Here is a 24332-nt window from a genome sequence, read left to right as displayed (position 1 = left end):
GCTCTGCACTGGAATGAAAGTTTGATTATACAGATGACCAAATCCGCATGGGAGTAAGTACAGATCTGGAAGAACACAGGAATTCTGGAAGGCTGAAAGATTGTCTTAGATCATTGTTTATCTAATAGGAAAAACTTCAAACCAATAGCTGCCGGCTCCAGTACAGCGCGTACAAAGTTTGCAGACCAGGAGATAAAACCTAAAGCTAATAGCACCATCTGTGATATTATTACCAAGGCTGTGGAATATCAGTCTCTGTAGTGGCCACCTGGTTTCACAGAGGGTTGCAGACACTCAATAGGGATGGTCCTAGGCTTTGATATCCATAGAGCTAGGAAGTCATCGCACCATAATATTGTTCTCTCAGTGTGTTATAGGTGTCAAAATATATGTGATTGTTGTAAACGGAAATGATTAGCGCCTACACCTCTTATGAAAAGAGGGGATATTCTCAAAAATATTTAAGCAATTTTAAGAAAAACAAGAAGGCAAGTTGGTTGGTAATTACAGATTTTATTATTTTAACATTGCCGGTCATGCCTACATATAATATTGCTACATAATTATACAAAAGATTCAAAATTACATAATAAAAAAATATTCAACTGCTTCTAAAACATTCCATTAATCCCATGCAAACTACAGTGCACAATACACAAGTTAGTAGTAAACCAAGGCCAACGATGAACTGAATCTTGCATAGAAAGCGCGTCAACTATAGGATTCTAGCCATATATTCTGGCATTACATCAATTCACTGGTTCACTGCCAAGGCTTTTCTCACGCTCGGATTGGATAAATCCTACTTTTGTTTTTTTATGAGTCTTTGACTGTCCAGAAGTAACTTGTTCATATCGCCTCACATGATCTAGAAAATCCACCCACAGTGGCCAACGTGTTTTTTTACCAATAAATACTTTGTGGCTTTTGCTTAAGCATTAATCGTACTCTCAGGATTTGCTATTACACAATCTGATTTCTTTTTACTTGGTTGAATGAGACTGTGTAGGAATAAGGCATTCAAGTTTGAAAGTTGCAGAACGTTCCACATTTTGCGTGCACCCTGTGTTTGTTTATGGCAATAAATGGGTGTGCCCCTGAGAGTGTTGGTGCCAGGAAGGAGAATGGCCATTTTAGTGCCTCCCCCATCTTTGGCTCTATTAGTGTTTATGCAGTGCATGGTGATATCGGATTATTACCAATCAATAACCATGCAGGGGCCAGAACATTTTAAAGAGGATAATCCCCCTCCTCTGTGGGTGCCAGGATTGAGGGAGATATAACAACTTTATTCTTCTAAGAACCATTCTATTGTTAGTATTCCTACTATATGTAATTTAGAAACCAACAACCTATTAGTTGGTGCTGTAAACAGGGGAGGCAAATACTGTAAGATGACATAAAATGCAAGATACTGGAAAAGATGGTGATATTTGATGTTACAATCTAAGAAACGGGAGGAACCCTTGAGACGTAAGGCAGTGGAGTAACATTTGTGGCTGCTGGAGGGGATACATGTTCATGGATACAACCACTGGTCTCATTTTTGGCTCCAGCCACGTGGTGGATAGTTATTGTGCATCTCTCTCTGGCTGAAACATATAGAACTAGTTCCTGGTTGTGAGTAGTCCATGATTATTTAGTACATCACAGCTGTGGTAAAAGGTAAAATATCTATACACCACGCCGATGTGTGGTGTCTGAGGTATATATTTCTGGTTATTTATTTTTTTTTTTTAAAACACTCAATAAATGTATGATTTTTTTTGTTTTAGTTTGGTTGAGTATGATGTACCTTTATTGCCTTTTAGATTTGGACTTTGTACAGGTGTCTCCATTTAGGCTAGACCTCTGGACAAAGGCTCAACTGTTGTTAATCAAACGTGCCCCAATGTATAGAAAAAGGGGACTCGCCCCAGGAAACCTCCCAACTGCCTGATTATTCGGCGTCTGAAGCACTGAACTGTTGGATAACACGGCCGACCGTCACGTCATGTGTGTCATGTCATCTCACCATATCATATGGCCAATATTTAAGTCCAAAAGAAATAATGAGAAATGTTCTTATTGTCTACTAAACAGATAAAGAATCTGTTACAGGACAAGAAAATTGCTGGATCCACGAATAGTAATTTATCACCTGAAAAACGAATACAGCCCCAAAGAGCATTTGCTTACACAAAAATACACCTATATATTGGCCTACATACCTCCCAACATAGGAACATGCAAAATCAGGACCATAGAATGCCCACTCTCAATCCACTGTCACAAGAGTATGTTTAATTCATGAGTATTTATGTCTCTATAAAAAAAATAAATTTCAATTGAATTGTTCCTGGAAGATATAATAAGTATCCTGCTAAAAAAAACATGAGATGAGGTCTGACCTCCGCTACGTATAAGCACGTGTACAGTTTTGTAAAAAGTAATCAATGGTGAAGAACATGGCCGGATCCACTTAGCTGATCCCATAATGGGCAAAGTTTTGCACCCCTGCAGACATATCTTGAACTAGCAAGCCACGCGTGTAACTATTTAAATGGACCACATTTCCGCATCTTTTTTAATTATTCCATTACATTGTAAGATTACAGAACTAATTACATGAATCATATCACTTTATACATTTTGACAAAACATCATGTAATAAATTCAAAGTTCATACATAACTCAAGCCTACTGCTAGCAATATATATTACATAGGACCCAAGATAACGTGTTCTATTATTACATTGGAGTGCTGCCGTATTTCAATAGAGTAAGAAACTGCAAAAAGTTCCACACAAGAAATTGCTTCCAGTATTATTTGCTTACATACATTTCACCTAAGTCTATGAGCGCTATTTATATTATAACATGTTAATATACTGGGGCAGATTAAACTAGCCGCAGAAAGTGCTGGAACCTGTTGTGGCGACTTCTGTGCGTTAACTGTCCAGGTCAGAGTCTTAAATTTGCAGTCAATTTAATCTGCCCCACTGTGTGATTAAAGCTTTGAAGTGCCCGCAAACACTCACTGAAGTCAATATAACTTTAGGCCTATTCTCCATAAATATAAAGAACTATTATCATTTGCATGAATATCAATAGTTACAAAATTTGGGATTACTGCAACCATTTTACAAACTTCAGCTCATGGAAATGGCTTCTCACCTGTGCAATTTGTCTGATGTTTAGCAAGGCTTACCTTACGTGTAAAACATTTCCCACACTCAGAGCAGGAAAATGATTTTACTCCTGTGTGACTTCTCTGATGTGTAACAAGAACTGATTTACATGCAAAACATTTCCCGCACTCAGAACATGGAAATGGTTTCTCACCTGTGTGTTGTTTCTGATGTATAACAAGATGATGTTTGTCTATAAAAGATTTCCCACACTCTGAACATGGAAGTAAATTCTCGCCTGTGTGAAGTCTCTGATGTATAACAAGATGTGCTTTACATGTAAAACTTTTACAACACTCAGAGCATGGAAATGGCCTCTCACCTGTGTGACTTCTCTGATGTGTAACAAGATATGATTTTCGTGTAAAACATTTCCCACACTCAGAGCATGGAAATGGTTTCTCTCCAGTGTGACTTCTCTGATGTGTTACAAGAACTGATTTCAGTAAAAAACATTTCCCACACTCAGAACATGGAAATGGCTTCTCACCTGTGTGACTTCTCTGATGTCTAACAAGATATGATTTTAGTGTGAAACTTTTCCCACACTCAGAACATGGAAATGGACTCTCACCTGTGTGACTTATCTGATGTTTAACAAGATCTGATTTCTGTGTAAAACATTTCCCACATTCAGAACATGGAAATGGTTTCTCTCCAGTGTGACTTCTCTGATGTGTAAGAAAACGTGATTTATGTGCAAAAAATTTCCCACACTCAGAACATGGAAATGGCCTCTCACCTGTGTGACATCTCTGATGTGTAACAAGATCTGATTTCTGTGTAAAACATTTCCCACACTCCGAACAGGAAAGGTTTTTGCCACCTGAATTATCAGGAGAACATGCCTCAAGGTTAGAGGGACTAGACAATATTTCTGCAGTATGAAGAATTGGGTGTAAATTTCGAGTGTTTTCTCCTTGGGAATCTGGTACAATGTTGTCATCTTCTATTTTGAAGTCAGGAGACCAAACGAGATGTCCCTCAGAGCCATTCCTGCTTTGACACTGATCTGCTGGAAATAAAATGTATAATAAACATTACCGTACAGTGAGGAGCACATGTTCATTCTATGAGTTACATAGGTTTCACTGTATTCTATTTGCCTAATTTAAACACTTTATTACAGTTATTAATGTGCAAACAGCACATAGGTTTCTGTTGTTGAGTAGATACAGTTAATCATTGGCTGAATATATATACAACAACCACATTGTAAATCAAATTGAATAGACCCAGCAACAGTGACTGGCCATCACATTGGACAACTCCCACAAGAACGCAGACTTCACTGAGTAATAATTCCAGAGCAGGCACATTCCAGATGTATTTACACTAATTCCCATCCCAACTCCAAGAATTTGCAAATAAAATTGGTGATTAAATATAAAATAATTACATGACATGATAAAATTAACGTAGTGCTGAATAAATTCTTCAAGGTCCCCTAAGATCTCATCATGTGACAGTTCTGTCTAATTGTCTCCACACCTGTCACATGATGAATATTAGTGTAAAGAGTGTGGATATTAATAGGGCAAAAATAGAGATTAGGCTAAACGATTGAAACAAATTCCCCTGATTGGAGAGTGGGACTTCAAACTCCTTTCCCACAAGAGAAACACCTGCTGATGAAAGAGTGAAACGCGTTGAGAATTTACATTCTGCACTGCATCTATAAGTACTAATAGCAGACACCTGCGACTCACTGGGTTAACAACTGAGGACAACAATTCTGTTGTTATTGAGAGACACAGGTCTTAATAGCTAAGATAACATTCCAATACCATCATATACTGAATAGTGTTAATGACAGTGGGACCACATTCCGTATGTCTGTACTTAATTATGGTTCATTCAGCCTCCCGATAATGCATAACCAACTGCTGAACTGTTCTTCCCTAAAAACCTATCAAGTTATTGGCAGCAAACCAACAAAAATACACCCCAGCCCGTAACAACTTACACTTGTAATTTATTTCTCCATCCTTATCCATAGCATCACAGGACAGGAAGCCTCATTAGCCTGTGACATTGTCTAATCACATGTCCCATCCATACACACACTGGAGCCTTGGAAGCAAGGTAGACATGGGCTAAATTAAGAGCATGTACTATCCATGCATCTACAATACGAGGACACGCAGGTAGCAAAGCACAACAGTGGGCAGAGTAATGGCACAACATTAGGCTAAGCTCTGGGGAAGAAATATGACAGAACTCAGAAGACCAAGCTAGGAAATAACACGGAACGCTGATAGCAGTACAGAGGAGGAGCCAGGCCAGTGTACGTGATTGGAGTACGGCACAGACAGGTCACAGCAATGTAAGGATACATTAGAACAGCTCAGGATACATGGACAGATCAGAGGATAAAGAGCAACAGTACAGAGCATCTAAGCACAGAGAATGGAGGGGAACTATTGTGCAATGATGAGTGTGGTTATGATGTGTGGGAGGAGCTTGTGTGAAATCGGAGTCACCCGCTATTTTGCTTTAGCTCAGCTGTATATACATATTGACAGTCAAAAAAGCAGGTATAATTTCAAAAAGAATAATGAGAAAGGTCACATGTGGCAGTGCACAGGTCTGATCATTATCATGTCACATCTGAATCACTCTAGTGCTGTCCCTTGCACTAATGTATGAGATACACCAGAGAGTGTGGGGAGGAGACTGGTCAGATCTCTGGGCTGGTAACACACAGTAACATGATGTGACGGGGAGAGCAGGGGTATAATAGGGGCTGATGGCTCCTGGTGTATGAGATACACCAGAGTGTGGGGAGGAGACTGGTCAGATCTCTGGGCTGGTAACACAGTGACATGATGTGAGGGGGAGAGCAGGAGTATAATAGGGGCTGATGGCTCCTGATGTATGAGATACATCAGAGAGTGTGGGGAGGAGACTGGTCAGATCTCTGGGCTGGTAACACACAGTGACATGATGTGAGGGGGAGAGCAGGAGTATTATATGGGCTGATGGCTCCTGATGTATGAGATACACCAGAGAGTGTAGGGGAGGAGACTGGTCAGATCTCTGGGCTGGTAACACACAGTGACATGATGTGAAAAGAGCAGGAGTATAATAGGGGCTGATAGCTCCTGGTGTATGAGATACACCAGAGAGTGTGGGGAGGAGACTGGTCAGATCTCTGGGCTGGTAACACACAGTAACATGATGTGACGGGGAGAGCAGGGGTATAATAGGGGCTGATGGCTCCTGGTGTATGAGATACACCAGAGTGTGGGGAGGAGACTGGTCAGATCTCTGGGCTGGTAACACAGTGACATGATGTGAGGGGGAGAGCAGGAGTATAATAGGGGCTGATGGCTCCTGATGTATGAGATACATCAAAGAGTGTGGGGAGGAGACTGGTCAGATCTCTGGGCTGGTAACACACAGTGACATGATGTGAGGGGGAGAGCAGGAGTATTATATGGGCTGATGGCTCCTGATGTATGAGATACACCAGAGAGTGTAGGGGAGGAGACTGGTCAGATCTCTGGGCTGGTAACACACAGTGACATGATGTGAAAAGAGCAGGAGTATAATAGGGGCTGATAGCTCCTGGTGTATGAGATACACCAGAGTGTGGGGAGGAGACTGGTCAGATCTTTGGGCTGGTAACACACAGTGACATGATGTGAGGGGGAGAGCAGGAGTATAATAGGGGCTGATGGCTCCTGATGTATGAGATACACCAGAGAGTGTGGGGAGGAGACTGGTCAGATCTCTGGGCTGGTAACACACAGTGACATGATGTGAAGGGGAGAGCAGGAGTATAATAGGGGCTGATGGCTCCTGATGTATGAGATACACCAGAGAGTGTGGGGAGGAGACTGGTCAGATCTCTGGGCTGGTGACACACAGTAGTGAGATATCCGGAGATGATATTTAACTGATCTGCACTGGAATGACTAAATTTGCATGGGAGTAAATAGAGATCTGGAAGATTGAAAGATTGTCTTAGATCATATGTTTATCTAATAGGAAAAAGTGTATCCAAGTGTATAACAGCTGCCTGTTCCAGTACAGTTGACACAATGTTTGCAGACCAGGAGATAAAACCTCAAACTAATAGCACCATCTGTGCTATTATTACCAAAGCTTTGGAATATCTGTCTTTGTAGTGGCCCTCTGGAGGACGCGCTGGCGCTGTGTGTACCTCAGTAGCCAGTGTGCAGCGGCATCCCCACAGCCGTTCAACACAGGGCGCCATGCCCCCAGCCATTCACCACGTGGCACTGTCCTCCAGCCAATCATAGTAGCGGCTCCCCCAGCCAATCATCACGCGGCGCCGTACCCCCAGCCAATCGCCATGTAGCGGTGTCCCCCAGCCATTCATGAGGCATGCCCCCCAATTACAATGCACCACTGTCCCCCCAGCCAATCGCCATGCAGCGGGATCCCCCCAGCCATTCACCACGCAGCACCATCACCCCCAGCCAATCGCTGTGCAGCGGGTCCTCCGCCAGAAGTCCATGGGCGATTTGGCTGCAGCAGCATTGTCGTTGGTGCCAGGGCACTCCTTCAGCCAGCTGAGCTCTCTGTACGCAGGAGGCGAACAGCACATGGGGCAGAAGGGAGCTGCAGGTGGAAAACAGTGACCCAGCCAAGGGCTTCCAGCAGAAGCAAAAGAGGTAACCACTGCCCCAAGTTTTAGCTACCCTAACCCTCTCCCTACCCCCAGCACTGCCCCAAGTATTGCCTGCCCCTAACCCCCTCCTTGCCCTCCCCCAGTACTGCCCTAGCTGCTATCTACCCTACCCCAAATACTGCCTGTCCCTAACCTCTTTCTCAGCCCCCATACTGCCCCAGCTATCTACACTTGCCCCCTCCCTACCCCCAGTGCTGCCCCAACTCCTATCCTGACCCCCACCTACCCTCAGCACTGCCCCCAACACCCTCCTTGTCCCCCAGTACTGCTCCAGCTGTTATCCAGCCATTTCCCCACCCTACCCCCCGCACTGCCCCAGATGCTATCCTGATCCCCTCTACCCCCAGCACTGCCCCTAACACCCTTTCTGCCCCACCAGTACTGCCCTAGCTGCTATCTACCCTTACCCCCTCCCTACCCCCAGTACTTCCTGCCCTTAACCCCCAGAACTGTGCCAGCTGCGTTCTACCCTTGCCCCCCTCCCGACCCCCAGTTCTGCCTGCCCCTAACCCCCTCCTTGTCCTCCCTGTACTGCGCCAGCTGCTATCTACCCTTGCCCCCTCACCCCTTCCTTGCACCCCAGCTCTGTCACAACTGCTATGTTTGATGGGACACAGAAACAGTGGACTAGGACCCCAAATTGCTAAAGTATTTTTTTTTGTTCAGCGCGATCACTGATTATGTAGTGCTGGACGTCTACATCTTGTGCTGCGATGGCGGTGTGAATGCATTAATTAGCATATTATCGCAGCTGCCGGTTGAGTGCGAATGCAGCATTGCGATCCAACCTGAATCAGGCCCTAAGTCTTGAAGAGAGATAATGTGGATGGAGATAAAGAACCAATCAGTTCCTGTCATTTTTCAAACACAGCCTATAAAGTGATCAGCTGATTGGCTGATACTTTATCTCACTCCTAAGCTTCGTACATAGATCGAATACGATATAAATAATGACATTTAATAAATCACTGACAATACTTTTTACTTTAAAGTTTGGATTGTCTCTACTTTTATGAGATGTTATTCCAACAGAAGAAAGGACTTCTGGGTAACGCCACTTACATAGCAGACTGTTACCTTCATATCCTTATACACTAGAGCGTGGCCCAGGCTTGTACCGACACATAATATCATAAGCACACAGCCTGTTTCATCATGACTGGAGTCTTCTGTGCAGTGCTATATTCTGTTCCTCATATGAAATGCTAGATGGGCATTTGTCCTAAAATAGGAGAGAACACTAACAACGTAAAAGAGCTCCAAATTCCGAAGCTCTACACGCTGAACAGATGACCAGAAGAAAACCACCTTCCAGGGTACTTATCTTATGTCTACAGATTCAGTGGCTCAAAGGGCGACTCTTGTGATGCTTGAAGAACCAAATTCAAGTGGTGCAGGACCACTGGATGAAATCAAGGAGGTTGTACATGAAGAACCCCATGTGGTAATGCTTGATCATCTGGGATTAATGCCCTTTAGTAAATCTGACATTAATGCCCTTTAGTAAATCTAAAAAAGATGATATCTGAATATTCACAGATCCAAGTCACAACCCTGCATCAAGTCCTTCCTGTACCTGCCTTCCTGATCAGAAGTCCTGGTTTAACCTGCTGTAATTCTACCGGCTTACATTCTCGCTGCTGGTACTAGTCGGAGCAGCGACTTCTGCAGCCGTGGCCTACCTGTCCTCAGCCAGCAGCATTTCTGCACAACAGTCTAAGTCGCGTCTGTCAGTGATCAGCCACTTCAAGCTAACAGTGCTCTCCATCTGCCTCCAGCCTGAGCTCTAAGCCGCACCTATGACCATCTGTCTAATATTCCGCTCCACAGCCCATGGCTGAGCCGCACCGAAATTCATAGCTAGTCATGCCATAGCCTGAGACCCTGCTGTACCACAGTCCCAGTCTCTCCTGCTCATAGCTAGCGACTATCCAGCCAGTGTTAAACCGCTTTATGCCTGGCGACCCAGTCGTAACATAGTCCTCAGACGCACCTGAGACCATCGCCAATTGCCGCTGCCAATGTACTTTTATCAATGTTCCAGTACAAGATACATTATACCTGCATCTTCACTCCAAGAAGTTCCTGCAGGGGTAGGACGGCCACTTCACTGGATAACCTTGTGTCCTGACAGCAGTCCTGCGGTAGTTCTAAAGTATTAACCTCTTCCAGGGCATTTTTCAGAAGATGATCCCGATAGGATCTATCTCTGAGGTTGTTCACTAATTGTTCAGCTTGTATGTTAAATATCTCATTAGATGAGCAGCTCCTTCGGACTCTACATAATTGGCCCTTAGGGATATTGGTTTTCCATGGTTTGTGGTGACCACTTTTAAAATGCAAAAAGTTATTCGCATCTGTGGGTTTTTGAAAGTTGGAGGTTACCAATTGGTAATCCACTGCCTGTACCGTTACATCCAAAAAATTGATGGTGGAGGTATTAAAAGTATGTGTGAAGTGCAAATTGTACTAATTTAAAATGTTCTACGAATGAAGTAGCAGTTTAAGGTGCCATTCCATACGATAAGTAGGTCATCAATATAGCGGCCGTAGAGCACCAGGTTCGACGCTCTGGTCACATTTTTTTTCTCTATATGGTCTTTTTTACTATTCACTAATAACATTGATTCATTATAACAATCATAAGGCAGCTATATATATTTTTTATATATTGTTTTGGGAATCAATGCGTTGATTTATTAACCCTGATAAAACAGCAGTATGCAATTAAGCTGATTAGAGAGGGTATATAAAGGTTGATCCAATGTAGACCAAGTTACTAAGCCTCTGAGAAAGCTGTTGCTACAGAGAAACGCGTTAGCCAGTTCACACACGCTGCTTCGGATGAGCTCTTGTCCGTTCTCACTAGATGCCATTGTGATATCTCCCCTGCATCCTGAGCTGGATCCCGACACACACTCCACAAGGGACCAGAATTTACCATTGACTCAGCTGATCAGCTTACAGCATGATTGGAAGCTCAAATATCCATACGAGCACCTTGATCCTCCGTGATACACGGACCTTTTACTATACTACTACAAAGGATCATCAGCTTTCCATTGGATTACAGCATCCAGCCAATTCATTGCTGAATACATCACATTCAGTGGAGATACCATTGGATCAAGCATTCTACCCTTTGTGAGATACAGACCTCAATATAAACCAACCTGCAGGTTAGGCAATTTTTATCCATTCCCTAGCAACGTGTTTTGAATCTACAAAGACCTGTTTCCCATCAGGGACTTATAATATTACCTATCTGACTTTATCTGTTTATTTTTCCACAAACATTTTTTTGTTCATATTAATTACTATTTTTATCAACCTTTTCACTTTTTAAACTCATTTTATCTTTTTCCTCCTATAATTTTTTTTACACCTCATTTTTTCAAATTGAAATCAAATATTTTATACATCAGTATTGTACTTATTAATTGCAAATGTTTTTGATGTTTTTTGTTTTTAATATGAATTTTGTACAGAATGTGTAATAAATCTGTTTATTATAAAAGAATCTGCCATGTTATAGAATTTATCCAAATGGTATCTCTAGGTTATTGCTACTCACGAATCTCAACATATAAACACCCAGCACCAGTTGTGCTATCACTACCCTTTTTCTTTTGATACTATTTACTAGGTGACCACTGTGTTACTGATCGAAACAATCAAAAAAAGATGCTGCTATCTCTACGCATTGACCATACGGGTTATTATATTTTTCTTTTTTATGTAGCTTCATAGCGCAGTCTCGTAGCTATATATATATATTCACTGCTTGAGTGAGAGCTTTTGCCCAAGCTGGTTCCCCCCCGATCAGTGACAGACCCAGCAGATTATTGAGACTAAGCCTGAAGTTCACATGCACTACAGATGTCACCTGCTTATTTATGAAAAAATAAAACTTTTTCCACAACTTCATCTGGAACGTCTACTTTGGGAGCATTGGAACATTCTTTATGGCTAGTGTAGGAATTCTTGCTAGAAAGGGAGCAAATGTAGAGGTACTCTCCCCAGAGTCTTATAAATCATCAATGCATAACAATAAGGACCTTTGTAAGGGGGCATTAGAAGCTGAGGAACATGTGGGGCTCTTCAGTTCCAGCAGCGTCTTCTGGCGAGAAACCTCCTCTTCCTGGAGTTTGTGGTTTTGACTTACATGACATAAAAACAACCCTGGTTAGTGCACTTACATATCAGGATAGGTGCAGAAAGTCACATGGCCTGTGATAAACATCCTCACGTCACATGACACAACCACGTGAATAATTACATATTATGAATTCCTAATAAACCTCTATACCTTAAATGTCGCTATTTAGCGTTGTGAACAGTCGCACATTAAATAAACACTTTTCAAACCTTGAGTGTGGTTCCAAAGCACAAAAAGTTATTATTCACAAAAAAAAAGGTATCATGCACTTTGATCTAGACAATGAGCGCATATGGTTATTACATTCAATAAGGTACAGTCGTTACATACGCAAGCGCTCTGGATCCAGATTCCCGGCATGAAAGATGAAGCCTCCGTCACACGAAAGATGACTAACTACCAAAAATAGAGCGCTTGCATATATACCCTTACAGAGATAGGCAATACAATAGACATGAGCTGGCATAATCCCATTGGTTCTTCCTCGTGGATCTTCTGTTACGATACAGTTCATTGGTCCATTTGTACAGCAATAGTTCAGCCCTCCAATGGCTTTTTGTGTGTATCTTCCCGCCGAATAACTAATAAATGGACACTACATATAAAGTACATTCTATCACCTAATTCTCCATAATTCATAACTTGCAGACGCATGTTGCGATCGCCTTGCCGATGGAACCGGAAATCTGCAAATAAACAGTGGTTTAGAATGACTCCAAACACGGTCTGCTTATCATGTACTAAACCTTAGATATCAAATAACATGTATTTCACAATATCATTGATAATGAATAAAACCTTAAATATTAACCATAATGCTACTGAACCTTTTAGTGTAAGTATGCAATGTGTAAGTGTGGGGATATTAAGAAAAGACGCTAGTTAGCGTTGTGCATCTACGTGTTTGTGGAGTACACCATGGTACGTGTTTTGCAGGATTGTTCATATTGTGTGTATTAATAAACGTGTGTATGGTTTTAGTAAGGACTTTTAACAGTGTTCTAATGCGTAGGAATTGCACGACGATAAATATCGCCGTATGTACTGATATTACGTGGGATTCCCATAAATGGCGTCTTGTTGCCATTCGCAAAATGGCGTCGTGCAGATTTTAATTTTTTAACAGATTGTCTCAGCCAATCATCCGGCTTCGACAGTCCACCCTTTGATAGCCAATCAAGCACTATCACAACCTGTCTTGAATCTGTTTAGTCATGCATGAAAATATGCTGTTTAATGTTATATATGGTATGACACAGTTTGGTCATTTGAACCATTAAATAATGCGCCCCTGGAAGGGACATAAAACTGCCCTTATACTGTGGATCTATAAGGGATCATGGGAAAGATGTGGGGGTGCACCTAACCTATAAGGGAAGTCTTGAAGGGGTTTGGGACTGCATTATCTAAGATGTTTTAAAATAATATCAACAATATATTTATGCATGACCAAACAAATCTGGGTTACATCATCATATGGTACATTCTAATTCAGGGTTGTAATACAGTTCTTCCTTGACCTTGGTATCCATAATATCATTGCTTACCACCATCATCTCGGTTGGTACATTTTCCGCACTTCAATACATTAGGAACACACCTGACACATAAGCCAATTACTAAGATGACACTCATTATAAGGATCAGGAGCTTACCCTTTGTAGCAACCAATTCCTGGACCCACTCTCCTAGACTGGAGAACCATTTCACAGGGTTCTACCAAGTGAACCATTCCTCTACCCTTTCCTCTACTTCAATCAATGAAGCATTATGGTTCTTTCGGAATTCCCATTTTAGCTGCAGAATTTCGTCCATCTTCTAGCTTATCACCTCCTTGGGGTCACTAGTGTTATTAGTAATATACATGCAGCACTTTGCACCAAATTGGGTGGCCAATGTCACACAGTATCCTCCTGTGACAACTGTTAAATAATTTAACACTAGTCTATGTTGCACAAGTTCTTTCTTATAAGCCTGTAACTCCTTACCTGTATACCTGAATGTGTCATCATACATCTCGGTGATATTATCTATTAATTTAGCAAGATCTTGGATATATCTAATATTTAGTGTACCCCGAGCGATCCTGGTGGGATCTAGTGTTACCAAAACTTGAAAGCCAGTTGTCTCACTAATTAACTGAGTGGCTTTATGTATGTCACCAGGTATCATATTTCTTTTGTCACAGTGTTCATAATGTGTATGAAGATATGGAGATGGGGTGTTTTTATGGATACCAAGCATTTCATCATGTGTAAGGGTCATAACCTCTGGAAGTATTCTTCCCAGATAACATAAACCTTCTGAACTCGGAGAGAGCCACTTATACGCTTTTCTTCCACATATAAAATACACATCATCGGGGAGAACATAAGGAACAGTATGCATCATAATCGTTAAACACACTTCACTAGCAAGTGATCCTATTTCTGGTTGTCCCATCTGATCAATACACGTTTCTGGTTGTATAACCCTGGAACAGTACCCTTCTGGTACCCTACAAACCATTCCTTTAGTATCACTAAGTGTATACCGATACCAGAAATGTCTCCCATTTAACCTAATTGTGCGTAACAGGTCAAAATCTATAGGCTCATTATCAGCTCTTAGTGAGGTCATCATCTGGTTATTCCCCATCACCTCCCAACTTCCTGGTTTGTTGGAGTTGGTGATGTTCAATCACAAAAGTGATCTACTTGATAATGGTGGAGTTTAAAATGAGGTGGTTTGGACATAAGGAATCTTCCATCCAGCGCTTTCCCTTTTTGCAATTCTAAAACCTCAGAGGCATTTAATGGAAATGGCACTAGCCCTACATTATGCTGTCCTTGAGGCACGTGAGAGCACACCCAACAGTCAGAGTGATTTAAGACTTTGCCCACCATGTTATGATAATCCTCTAAAGGATACCCTCCCCAATATGGGTTATACTTAGGCTGGCACCATTGGATGCATCTCTCATCGACTAGGGACCACAAAATTCACAAATACAATTTTCCTCAGATGATAGACCTTCACACTGTCTCCGAGTTTCAGGCATAACAGATCTCTTAGCAATTACTGTACTGGATTTGGTCATATACTCCCCCGGTTGGTTTAGAACTCCTTCTCCAACTCCACTCCATCGATATCAACATTAGCTCCCCTCTCCGTTATCTGTCCTCGTTCACGGAAACCAGAAATCCCCAAACAACCCAGGATGATGAAAACTCTGGAAGAAAACACAAAGATAACCACAGCAGGCCACTCCATTGCTGAAAACAATGATCTACAAATTTATCTAGCTCAGGTATCTAACTGCAACCTTTAGCCCTCCTGGAACAAGCTCGCAATTGACAGGTCTACGTTATCTGCCTCGACTCCGCCTTGTATCTCCACCGGTTGGTTGACCTTCCTGCAGTGAGTGGAATGGACCCAGGTATCTCTCTGTCACGTTCAAGCATGTAGTACTCATCAGCAACACCTGGTACGGACCTTTCCACCGATCTATCAGACAACCTGAACGTAAGAAATTTCTGATCATAACAAATTCCCCAGGTTTGTTTCTGGTATATCAGGTGACAATTTCAGTTTCTGCTGTTGCTGTTTCAACTGTTTACTCATTGCTATAAGACACTTCACAGTAACCTTATTTTTACTCTTCAAATCTTCCTGTGGACTTACAATCAAATGAGGTTATCTACCAAACAGTATTTCAAAGGGGGACAGATTAAGAGGAGGTCTATGAGTTGTCCTGATGCTATGAAGGACTAACGGTAATGCTTCTGGCCATCCCAGTCCAGTCTCTGCCATGATCGTACTCAATTTATTCTTAATAGTACCGTTTACTCTCTCCACCTTCGCACTGGCCTGGGCTCAGCAGGGGGTGTGAAGTTTACTATTAATATCCATCAACTTACACATGCTCTGGAAGACATCACCTGTGAAATGAGCATCCCTATCACTTTCAATAATCCTAGGGATACCATATCTGCATTCAAACTCCTGTACAATCTTTTTAGCAGTGAACACAGCAGTATTAGTGGCAACTTTATATGCCTCTACCCAATTAGAAAATACATCAGTACAAACTAATACATACTTGAGATTCCTGCAGGGTGGTAATTGGATGAAATCAATTTGTATTACCTGAAAAGGTCCATCTGTCGGAGGGATGTGGGATGGCTCGGTTGGTATTGTTTTTCCAACGTTCTTCCTCAAGCATGTCAAACAGGACATTGCCCTCTTTTCAGCTTGGGAAGAAAAACCTGGTGCACATCAATACGCCCTGACCAACTTGCACATACCTTGCTTTCCCAGGTGAGTCAGACCGTGCGCTGCCTCAGCCAAGCTTGGGTAGTATGCCTTGGGTGCCACCGGCTTACCTTGTCCATCTCTCCAGAGTCCAGAGGACTCCTGTCCACATCCCTTGGATCTCCAGACTGCCTTTTCCTGAATGGAACACAAACTTTGCATCTCAATTAATTTCTGCATGTCAATCGTTTGAAAAACCATAATTTGATCAACTGGTACCTTCATTTTCAACCCTGCTGCCCATTTAGCAGCTTCATCAGCTCTGTTATTTCCTAGTGACACTGGATCGTCCTCACATGTATGGGCTTACATTTAATGATGGCCACTGCCTTAGGCATTTGAATCGCTGTCAATAGTCCTTTTATATGTTTTGAGTGTGCGACTGGTGTGCCTGCTGCTGTCATAAAATTTCTCAGACGCCATAGAGCACCGAAATCATGTACTACCCCGAAGGCGTACCTAGAGTCAGTGTAGATATTATCAGATTAACCTTCTGCTAATTCACGCGCTCTTCTTAGTGCCACCAGCTCCGCCACTTGGGCCAAGTGAGGTGGACCAAGGGGTTCGGCTTCTATGATATCCTTGTCATCTACAACAGCATAACCTGTACATAAAACTCTCCTGTGTCAGTTTGTCTATGACGACTCCCATCCGTGTAAAACGTCAAATCTGCATTTTCCAAAGGTGTATCACATATGTCAGGCCTAGCTGTAAAAGTTCGATTCAAATAATCCATATAGTCATGTTTATCAGTACCCCTGCAAAACTCACCTTCCGCCAGAGACTCACCTTCCACTCTTTGTGCATTCCGATGCACATATGGTAAGTACGTTGCTGGATTTATTGCACCGTTTTATGGTGATGTTTGCAGGTGCTATCAGGGCTAGTTCCCATTTTGTGAACCTAGCTGAGGAGACATGTCTGTTTTGAGCTGAATTCAACAAGGCAGATACTGCATGGGGTGTATAGACAACTGTATCATGTCCTAACACTACGTCATCGCTCTTGTTTACCAAAAGAGCGGTGGCAGCAACACTTCTTAAACACGTTGGGAGTGATCTTGCCACAGTGTCCAATTGGGCACTGTAGTATGCTACAGGTCTGCTAGCGTCACAATGTTTTTGGGTGAGGACACCTGCTGTGCAACTATCGGCTTCCGTACAATATAACTCAAAGGTTTTTCATAGTCAGGTATTCCCAATGCAGGTGCTCTTGTCACACTGTCCTTAAGATTAAGGAAAGCCTGCTCTGTTTCCTCTGTGTGTATGACACGATCGGGCTTTGAGGAAGAGACTATGGACCTCATTCAGACCCGGTCGCAAGCGCTGAGCGCTCTCAACCGGGTCAATGTTTAGGCCCTGCGCACGCGCAGCCGCACTGCGCAAGCCCCAGAGCGAGAGAGAAATTCTCTCGCTGCGGGGCTCGCTACCAACGGGGCGGCTGTCGTTGTTAATCAATAGCTCGCCCCGTTTGATGGGCGGGGGGGGCTGGACAAACAGAGGCGTTCCTTAAGGAACGCTTGCTGTTTGTGGGCGGCCGCAATGACATCAGCAGTGATGTCAGGGAGCTTCCTGCTCGATCAGAGCAGGAAGCTCCTTGGGGCTTGCGGTTGCCAAGACCCAACCTTAGGGTCTCATCGCAAGCCCCGATGGCCGCCCCGCAGCTTAGCTAGCGACCAGGAGGCCCCACTAGAAAAATCAAGTGGCTGTGCTCATTCAGAGCGAGCAGTCGCTTCTTTTGCGACCGCCTCTGAATGAGGGTCTAAGTCCTGTAAAGGTAAGGCCAAAATAGAAAAACCTGGGATCCACATTCTGCAGTATCCACAAATTCCCAAGAAGGTACGGATTTGCTATTGGTTACGCGGCAGTGTCATGGTCTGTATGGCTTGGATTTGGTCAGTAGTCAGATGTCGTAACCCCTGGGTTAGGCAGTGTCCCAAGTATTTAACCTTAGACTGGCATGGCTGTAATTTGTCCTTTGCATCCTTGTGCCCTGTTTGTGAGAGATAAAGTAACAACAGTTTAGTATCATTTAAACATAACAAACGAATCAGAGCCTAACAACAAATCGTCTACATATTAAATTAGAACAGATCCATTGGCAGGTTGAAAAGATTGTAAACAGCCATGAAAGGCCTGGGAGAAGATACTTGGGCTGTCTATGAAACCCTGGGGCAATCGTGTCCATGTGTAATGTACTCCCGTGTATGTGAAGGCGAATAGGTACTTACAGTCAGGATGAAGAGGGACAGAGAAGAAAGCAGAACAGAAGTCAATGACACTGAAATAAGTGGCCGTTGGTGGGATCTGCATAAGGATGACAGCTGGATTTGGCATACGGGGAATTGGCTCTCAACTACCTGGAAAAATGGGACTATTGGCTACACTTGTTGTACGGACCAAAATTCCCTGCTGTAATAACCGCTCAATTATGGGATAAACCCCGATCTCTACCTCTGGTTTTAACAGGTACTGGGGAATTTTTTGGAGCTTGCCTACCACTTTTTAGATTTTCCATTACAGGAGCTATGTTTGCCATTAATCCAGTGTCTTGTCCATCTTTGGTCCAAAGTGAACCAGGTATTTGAGATAACATCTGCTCTACCTGGGATGGATTTTAATCTAAAACAGTAGAGTGAAACATTAACCGTTGGGGAGTGTCCAATATATCCCTCCTTTCGTGCGCAACTCTCTATGGGATATCTAAAAATATACCATCAGGGGTACATTAAATGACAGATCCCATTTTACATAAAAAATCCCTTCCCAGTAGGTTAGTAGGGGCCGCTGCTGCCAGGAGAAAGGAATGCCTGGTATGCAATAGACCGATAGTTACTTCTGCGGATTTGGTTAAAGAATAATGTACTTTACCCGTTACACCCATTGCTGGCACTGTCTTGCTGGTTACCTGTAAATTGGATGAAGAATTTAACACTGATCTGTTCGCCCCTGTGTCTACAAGAAAAGAATGTTTGGTACCAGCTACATCAATTAACATTACAGGTTCTTCCCTGGTATCCCTAGTTAATCTGACTGGCTGTAGACTACAGGTATGACCTGACCCCTAGAGCTGACTGTCCTCTTCCAGCAAAGCATTCACTTTTACGATGTGAGCAGGTAATGGTTGGAATTGTTCTGACTGTGGTGGGTGCCTCTCCTGTGGGTACCTTGGTGTTCTCTGGTTTGGAGATTCCCACGTACTATTTTTACAAAACCTACTTATGTGCCCCTCCTGGTTACATCTATAACACCTTCGTGGTTGACGTGTATTAAAAGGTTGTTGTTGTGCGGGTTGTGGAGTGTGGAAAGATTGTGGCTGTATAGGGGGATAGGGGTTTGGAGGTTGTATGGGGTGAGTGTATTTTGGCTGTGTGTGATAAGAGCGTTGCGGTGGTATTTGCATTACTTCCAGAGCTTGAATACTAACAGCCATTAGTTTCTCGCTCTGCATTTCTCTCTTCCTAAGGATGTTTTTATCATGTTCAATTGTAGATTCCCTGAGAATGTCTACAGTAATTCCCCATCACACAGGAAGTGAGGTCTGAACCCTGGTTTTTAGGATGTCTTTAAGACCATCCATAAGCACCATTTCCCTGTGATGGGTATTATCTTTTATATCCTCTATCCCAGTGTATTGGGTAATAGTCTGCAGCGCTCTGGTGAAATAATCTGCTGCAGACTCACTTTCTGTTTAATGGTAAAAATCTTACTCCAGTTTAACTACTACTGAGAAATATACGGCCAACTGGGTGACAATGTGGGCTATGTTATCCTGATTATCTGCATCTGTTATGGGACTATCTCCATCCAATACACAGGCCGTGATAAACTTTTTCACATCGGTATTGTGTGGAAGACATGCCCGTAATACCACTCACCAATCCTTATTGGTTGGCTCATGAGCATTACCTAAATCCTTTACAAATTTCTGGCACTTTGCTAACTTATGCCTAGGGTCAGGGAAATCTGTCATTATGGAATGTAGCTCCACTCTCGTCCATGGACAATGCATTGCTACATACTTTGTGGCCACTATACCCTGTGCGTCCGGATTCCCCTTGGGAAGTTATTGTCCGGACGGGATGAATGCCAACTGCACCACTACCTGTGGCCTTGTTACCTGGTGGAGGGTTCAGCCTACTACTGCTACTTATGGGATTAACAACCTCCGTTACTGCTACAACAGGTGTTGATACTTCCTGCACCATCAATGGTGGGGCTACCTCCACTAATGGTACGGATGGGGCAGCTACCTGTGCTTGCTGTGTGGGTGCATTTAATATTTGGGCAACATGGGATAGAGCTGACATTACAACAGGTTCATCATCTGCATTATAAACATGTTCCTTATAGTTACTCAGGAGAGGGTACAAGTTACTTGTTAAATTTTAATGATTTTTGAGAACGACTGTACCTTCACCCCCATCCGCATAGGGTGGAGGTGGTGCGCATGAGCTACTAACAATATCTTTGGCAACGCTACATTGCTGTGCGTACTCGTTCCCTTACGTCACATGTGCAACGCTATTTTGCATTGCGTACGCGCTCCCTTGCGTCATGAACGCGCCGCTAATTTGCATCGCGTGCACTCCGCTAAGCCACATGTTCCCCTCGTGCTGCCATAACTTTAAACAGTCATTAAACAGAACCTCCAAATCAAAACTACCAATCTTGGGAAAAGGCTTTCTACATTTCTTGGTCATCTTGACCCATATGTTACAGTACGCCATTGCATACGCACCATACTTTTTAAACATAACATACCTGGCCGACCCAAGCGGCCCTTCCGACAGCAGCACAACATCGACCATTACTAGAGATTGCTTAGCCCCCATCTGAGGAAACACTTAGCAACTTCCAGAGAATTTCGATTGGTGAACGATTTTTTTTTTTAGAGCCAACGTTCACGCACTCCCCGTTATGCACCGATTTCCCGCCCTTAGGGACCGTGTACCTAACGAGGAGTAAAATAACCGCTTAGCGAATTATTTTACCAGTGGTAAATCAACTCAAGCTTTACCACTAGCTCCCTGCTTTGAGTTTACTCCCAGCTGGTAGCATCTAGAAGTTAATAACTACTAACCTTACCAGCGGTTTCACTCCCACAACAACCCACTTCACAATCACAGTTTATATAACTATGCGGTCTGATCGCGCTGTCCAAGGAACCTAACTGATCAGCGGATTTTGCGATTAACGGGTGCCGGACCGAGAAACGCTCTTAGTTTCTCGATAAACCACAATGTACCTGCTCTGTACACTGGCCCAGTAGCTTGTGCGACCTCCTCAGGGTCCCCTACCGAGTTTCACCGAGGTTTAACAGACAGTAACCTCCACCGAGGCTTAACCAGACAGTAGCCTCCACTTACTTAGGCTTAACCAGACAGTAGCCTACACACACGTTTCAATCAGACACCTTTTCTGTACAGAAAAATAAATCCTTTACTTAAATATAGCAGTATAATTCAGAGGGTTTTTTTAACAAGCAATCACGCTATGAATACAATGACCGTTTGAACACGTGGCAGCAATACAGGAAATATGCGGACGCTATTGTGCAACTTACCCCCTAACACAAAACTTTAACAACGAAGGAAAAACACACTTTTCCTTCCTCGTCCCTAGTTCTAATCAGCGCTCCTTGAACTCACACAATAACGGATAGCTGTCTCTCAGCAACAAAGTGGTAGCAGGTATTCGAAGGCAAATCGTTCTTTCCTGCTTATGGCGCCGTCCACCCTTTTGGGGAGAGACCGATAACCGAGTGTTACCGTGTAAATGGTAGCGTGTTTCACTCTATGAGCCCTCAACCATGAATTCCTAATAAACCTCTATACCTTAAATGTCGCTATTTAGCGTTGTGAACAGTCGCACATTAAATAAACACTTTCTAAACCTTGAGTGTGGTTCCAAAGCATAAAGTTATTATTCACAAAAAAAAGGTATCACGCACTTTGATCTAGACAATGAGCGCAAAGGGTTATTACATTCAATAAGGTACAGTCGTTACATACGCAAGCGCTCTGGATCCAGATTCCCAGCATCAAAGATGAAGCCTCCGTCACACGAAAGAAGATGGCTAACTACCAAAAATAGAGCGCTTGCATATATACCATTACAGAGATAGGCAATACAATAGACATGAGCTGGCATAATCCCATTGGTTCTTCCTCGTGGATCTTCTGTTACGATACAGTTCATTGGTCCATTTGTACAGCAATAGTTCAGCCCTCCAACACCTCTTTGTGTGTATCTTCCCGCCGAATAACTAATAAATGGACACTACATACAAAGTACATTCTATCACCTAATTCTCCATAATTCATAACTTGCAGACGCATGTTGTGATCTCCTTGCCGATGGAACCGGAAATCTGCAAATACACAGTTGTTTAGAATGACACCAAACACGGTCTGCTTTTCATGTACTAAACCTTAGATATCAAATAACATGTATTTCACAATATCATTGATAATGAATAAAACCTTAAATATTAACCTTAATGCCTTGGAACCTTTAAGTGTAAGTATGCAATGTGTAAGTGTGGGGATATTAAGAAAAGACGCTAGTTAGCGTTGTGTGTCTACGTGCTTGTGGAGTACAGTGTGGTACGTGTTTTGCAGGATTGTTCATATTATGTGTATTAATAAACGTGTGTATGGTTTTAGTAAGGACTTTTAATAGTGTTCTATTGCATTGGAATTGCACAACGCTCAATAATAACATCGCCGTATGTACTGATATTACGTGGTATTCGCTAAAATGGCGTTGTGCGGCCATTCGCAAAATGGCGTCGTTGCCATTCGCAAAATGGCATCATGCAGATTTTAATTTTTAACAGATTCTGTCTCAGCCAATCATCCGGCTTCGACAATATGCAATAACATAGGGGGCTGTATGCCAGTGCATTGACTCAAGACACTGGGTTCTATGCAGACAGCCAAAGAATGGATTAGAGTGTTAGCTCTCAGCTGTACGTCACAGTATTAAAGCAGGTAATAGACATTGAGATGTTTATTGTCCTTAAAATAGTCCTTAAAAGGACTGTTATACACCCCTCTGTGAGAGGGATAATACACTGAGAAGTACAAGGTGGTACATGTACAAAATCCAGCAGTGGGCGCTCTTTATACAGAACCCAAACCAGTCTCCAGCCCTGGCATCATAACTTAGAGGCTCGGGAAATACTACACAGAGCCTACCAATTAAGGCCTATATATGCCCAACTCATTTATCTCCTGGGTTGGAAAGAGGGCAGACCTCCTTTCATCACAACAGGACAACTTACAGCACAGGGGTATTAAACATTAGAGCTTAGCATCAAGGGGTAGCTCTAACCACAAGCAGTACATGATCTTACATTGGAATGAGACAATTTACAGTAATCGTTAATTCCCAAATACCTATATGGTTCAATAATGGAACATCTCCACAGAAAACTCTGGCACACAGAACTGACATACGGGGACCCTCTGGTGAGATTTCAAGCTGAGGAATGTACTGGTCAAGCTAACGCCACCCCTTATCTTGCCTCAGACTAAATGCTTTATTAATAGATTTCCTGTCTGAGAATGTTACAAAAACAGGTTCTCTCTCAAAAACACCAGTAACTAAAACACACGTACTGTATATACTATAATTTACTGTAATATACTGAGCTCTATGCCAATAAGACAAATTCAATTATACAATATTTCTTTCACTGTCTATGTTGGGGGAGGTGAAACCAGTTATTATTCAGATTGTTTCTATAATTAATTTTATGCATTATTACTTCTCTATAGCCATCCTTGCCAAGGACCGCGGCGGCTGTTTCCATATGAGCCCATGTAGGAGGTTCAGAGTCACATTATATGAAGGAAAAATCACAGCGGCTATATAACCGTGTGCGCTCTCTGCCCTTATAAGGACGTCTGTAGACACCCGTTTGGAGGGGAACAGCTACCTATGAATGGTCTCTTGTTACCACGGATCCAGGACATTACTGTAAGATACCCCTCGGTTATGTTAGAGTTAATAAGCAACGTAAGGAAGGGTGTTAGTCTAGGAGG

The 24332-nt window shown here is 42.8% G+C and overlaps 1 protein-coding gene across 1 annotated transcript in view; it reads right to left on the bottom strand.

Moving 5' to 3' along the window:
- Positions 1–24332, bottom strand: part of LOC148474867 (uncharacterized) — an 85414-nt gene that overhangs the window by 28776 nt on the left and 32306 nt on the right. Inside the window, 1 exon segment of the mRNA XM_088458075.1 lies at positions 3138–4185. Coding sequence (XP_088314201.1) covers positions 3138–4185 — 1048 coding nt within the window.

This window comes from Taudactylus pleione, unplaced genomic scaffold (assembly GCF_031769625.1).
Source record: "Taudactylus pleione unplaced genomic scaffold, aTauple2 ptg000804l, whole genome shotgun sequence".
Classification (NCBI taxonomy): Eukaryota; Metazoa; Chordata; class Amphibia; order Anura; family Myobatrachidae; genus Taudactylus; species Taudactylus pleione.
Note: the sequence above shows the minus strand (reverse complement) of the source record. Positions and strands in the feature narration are given on the sequence as shown.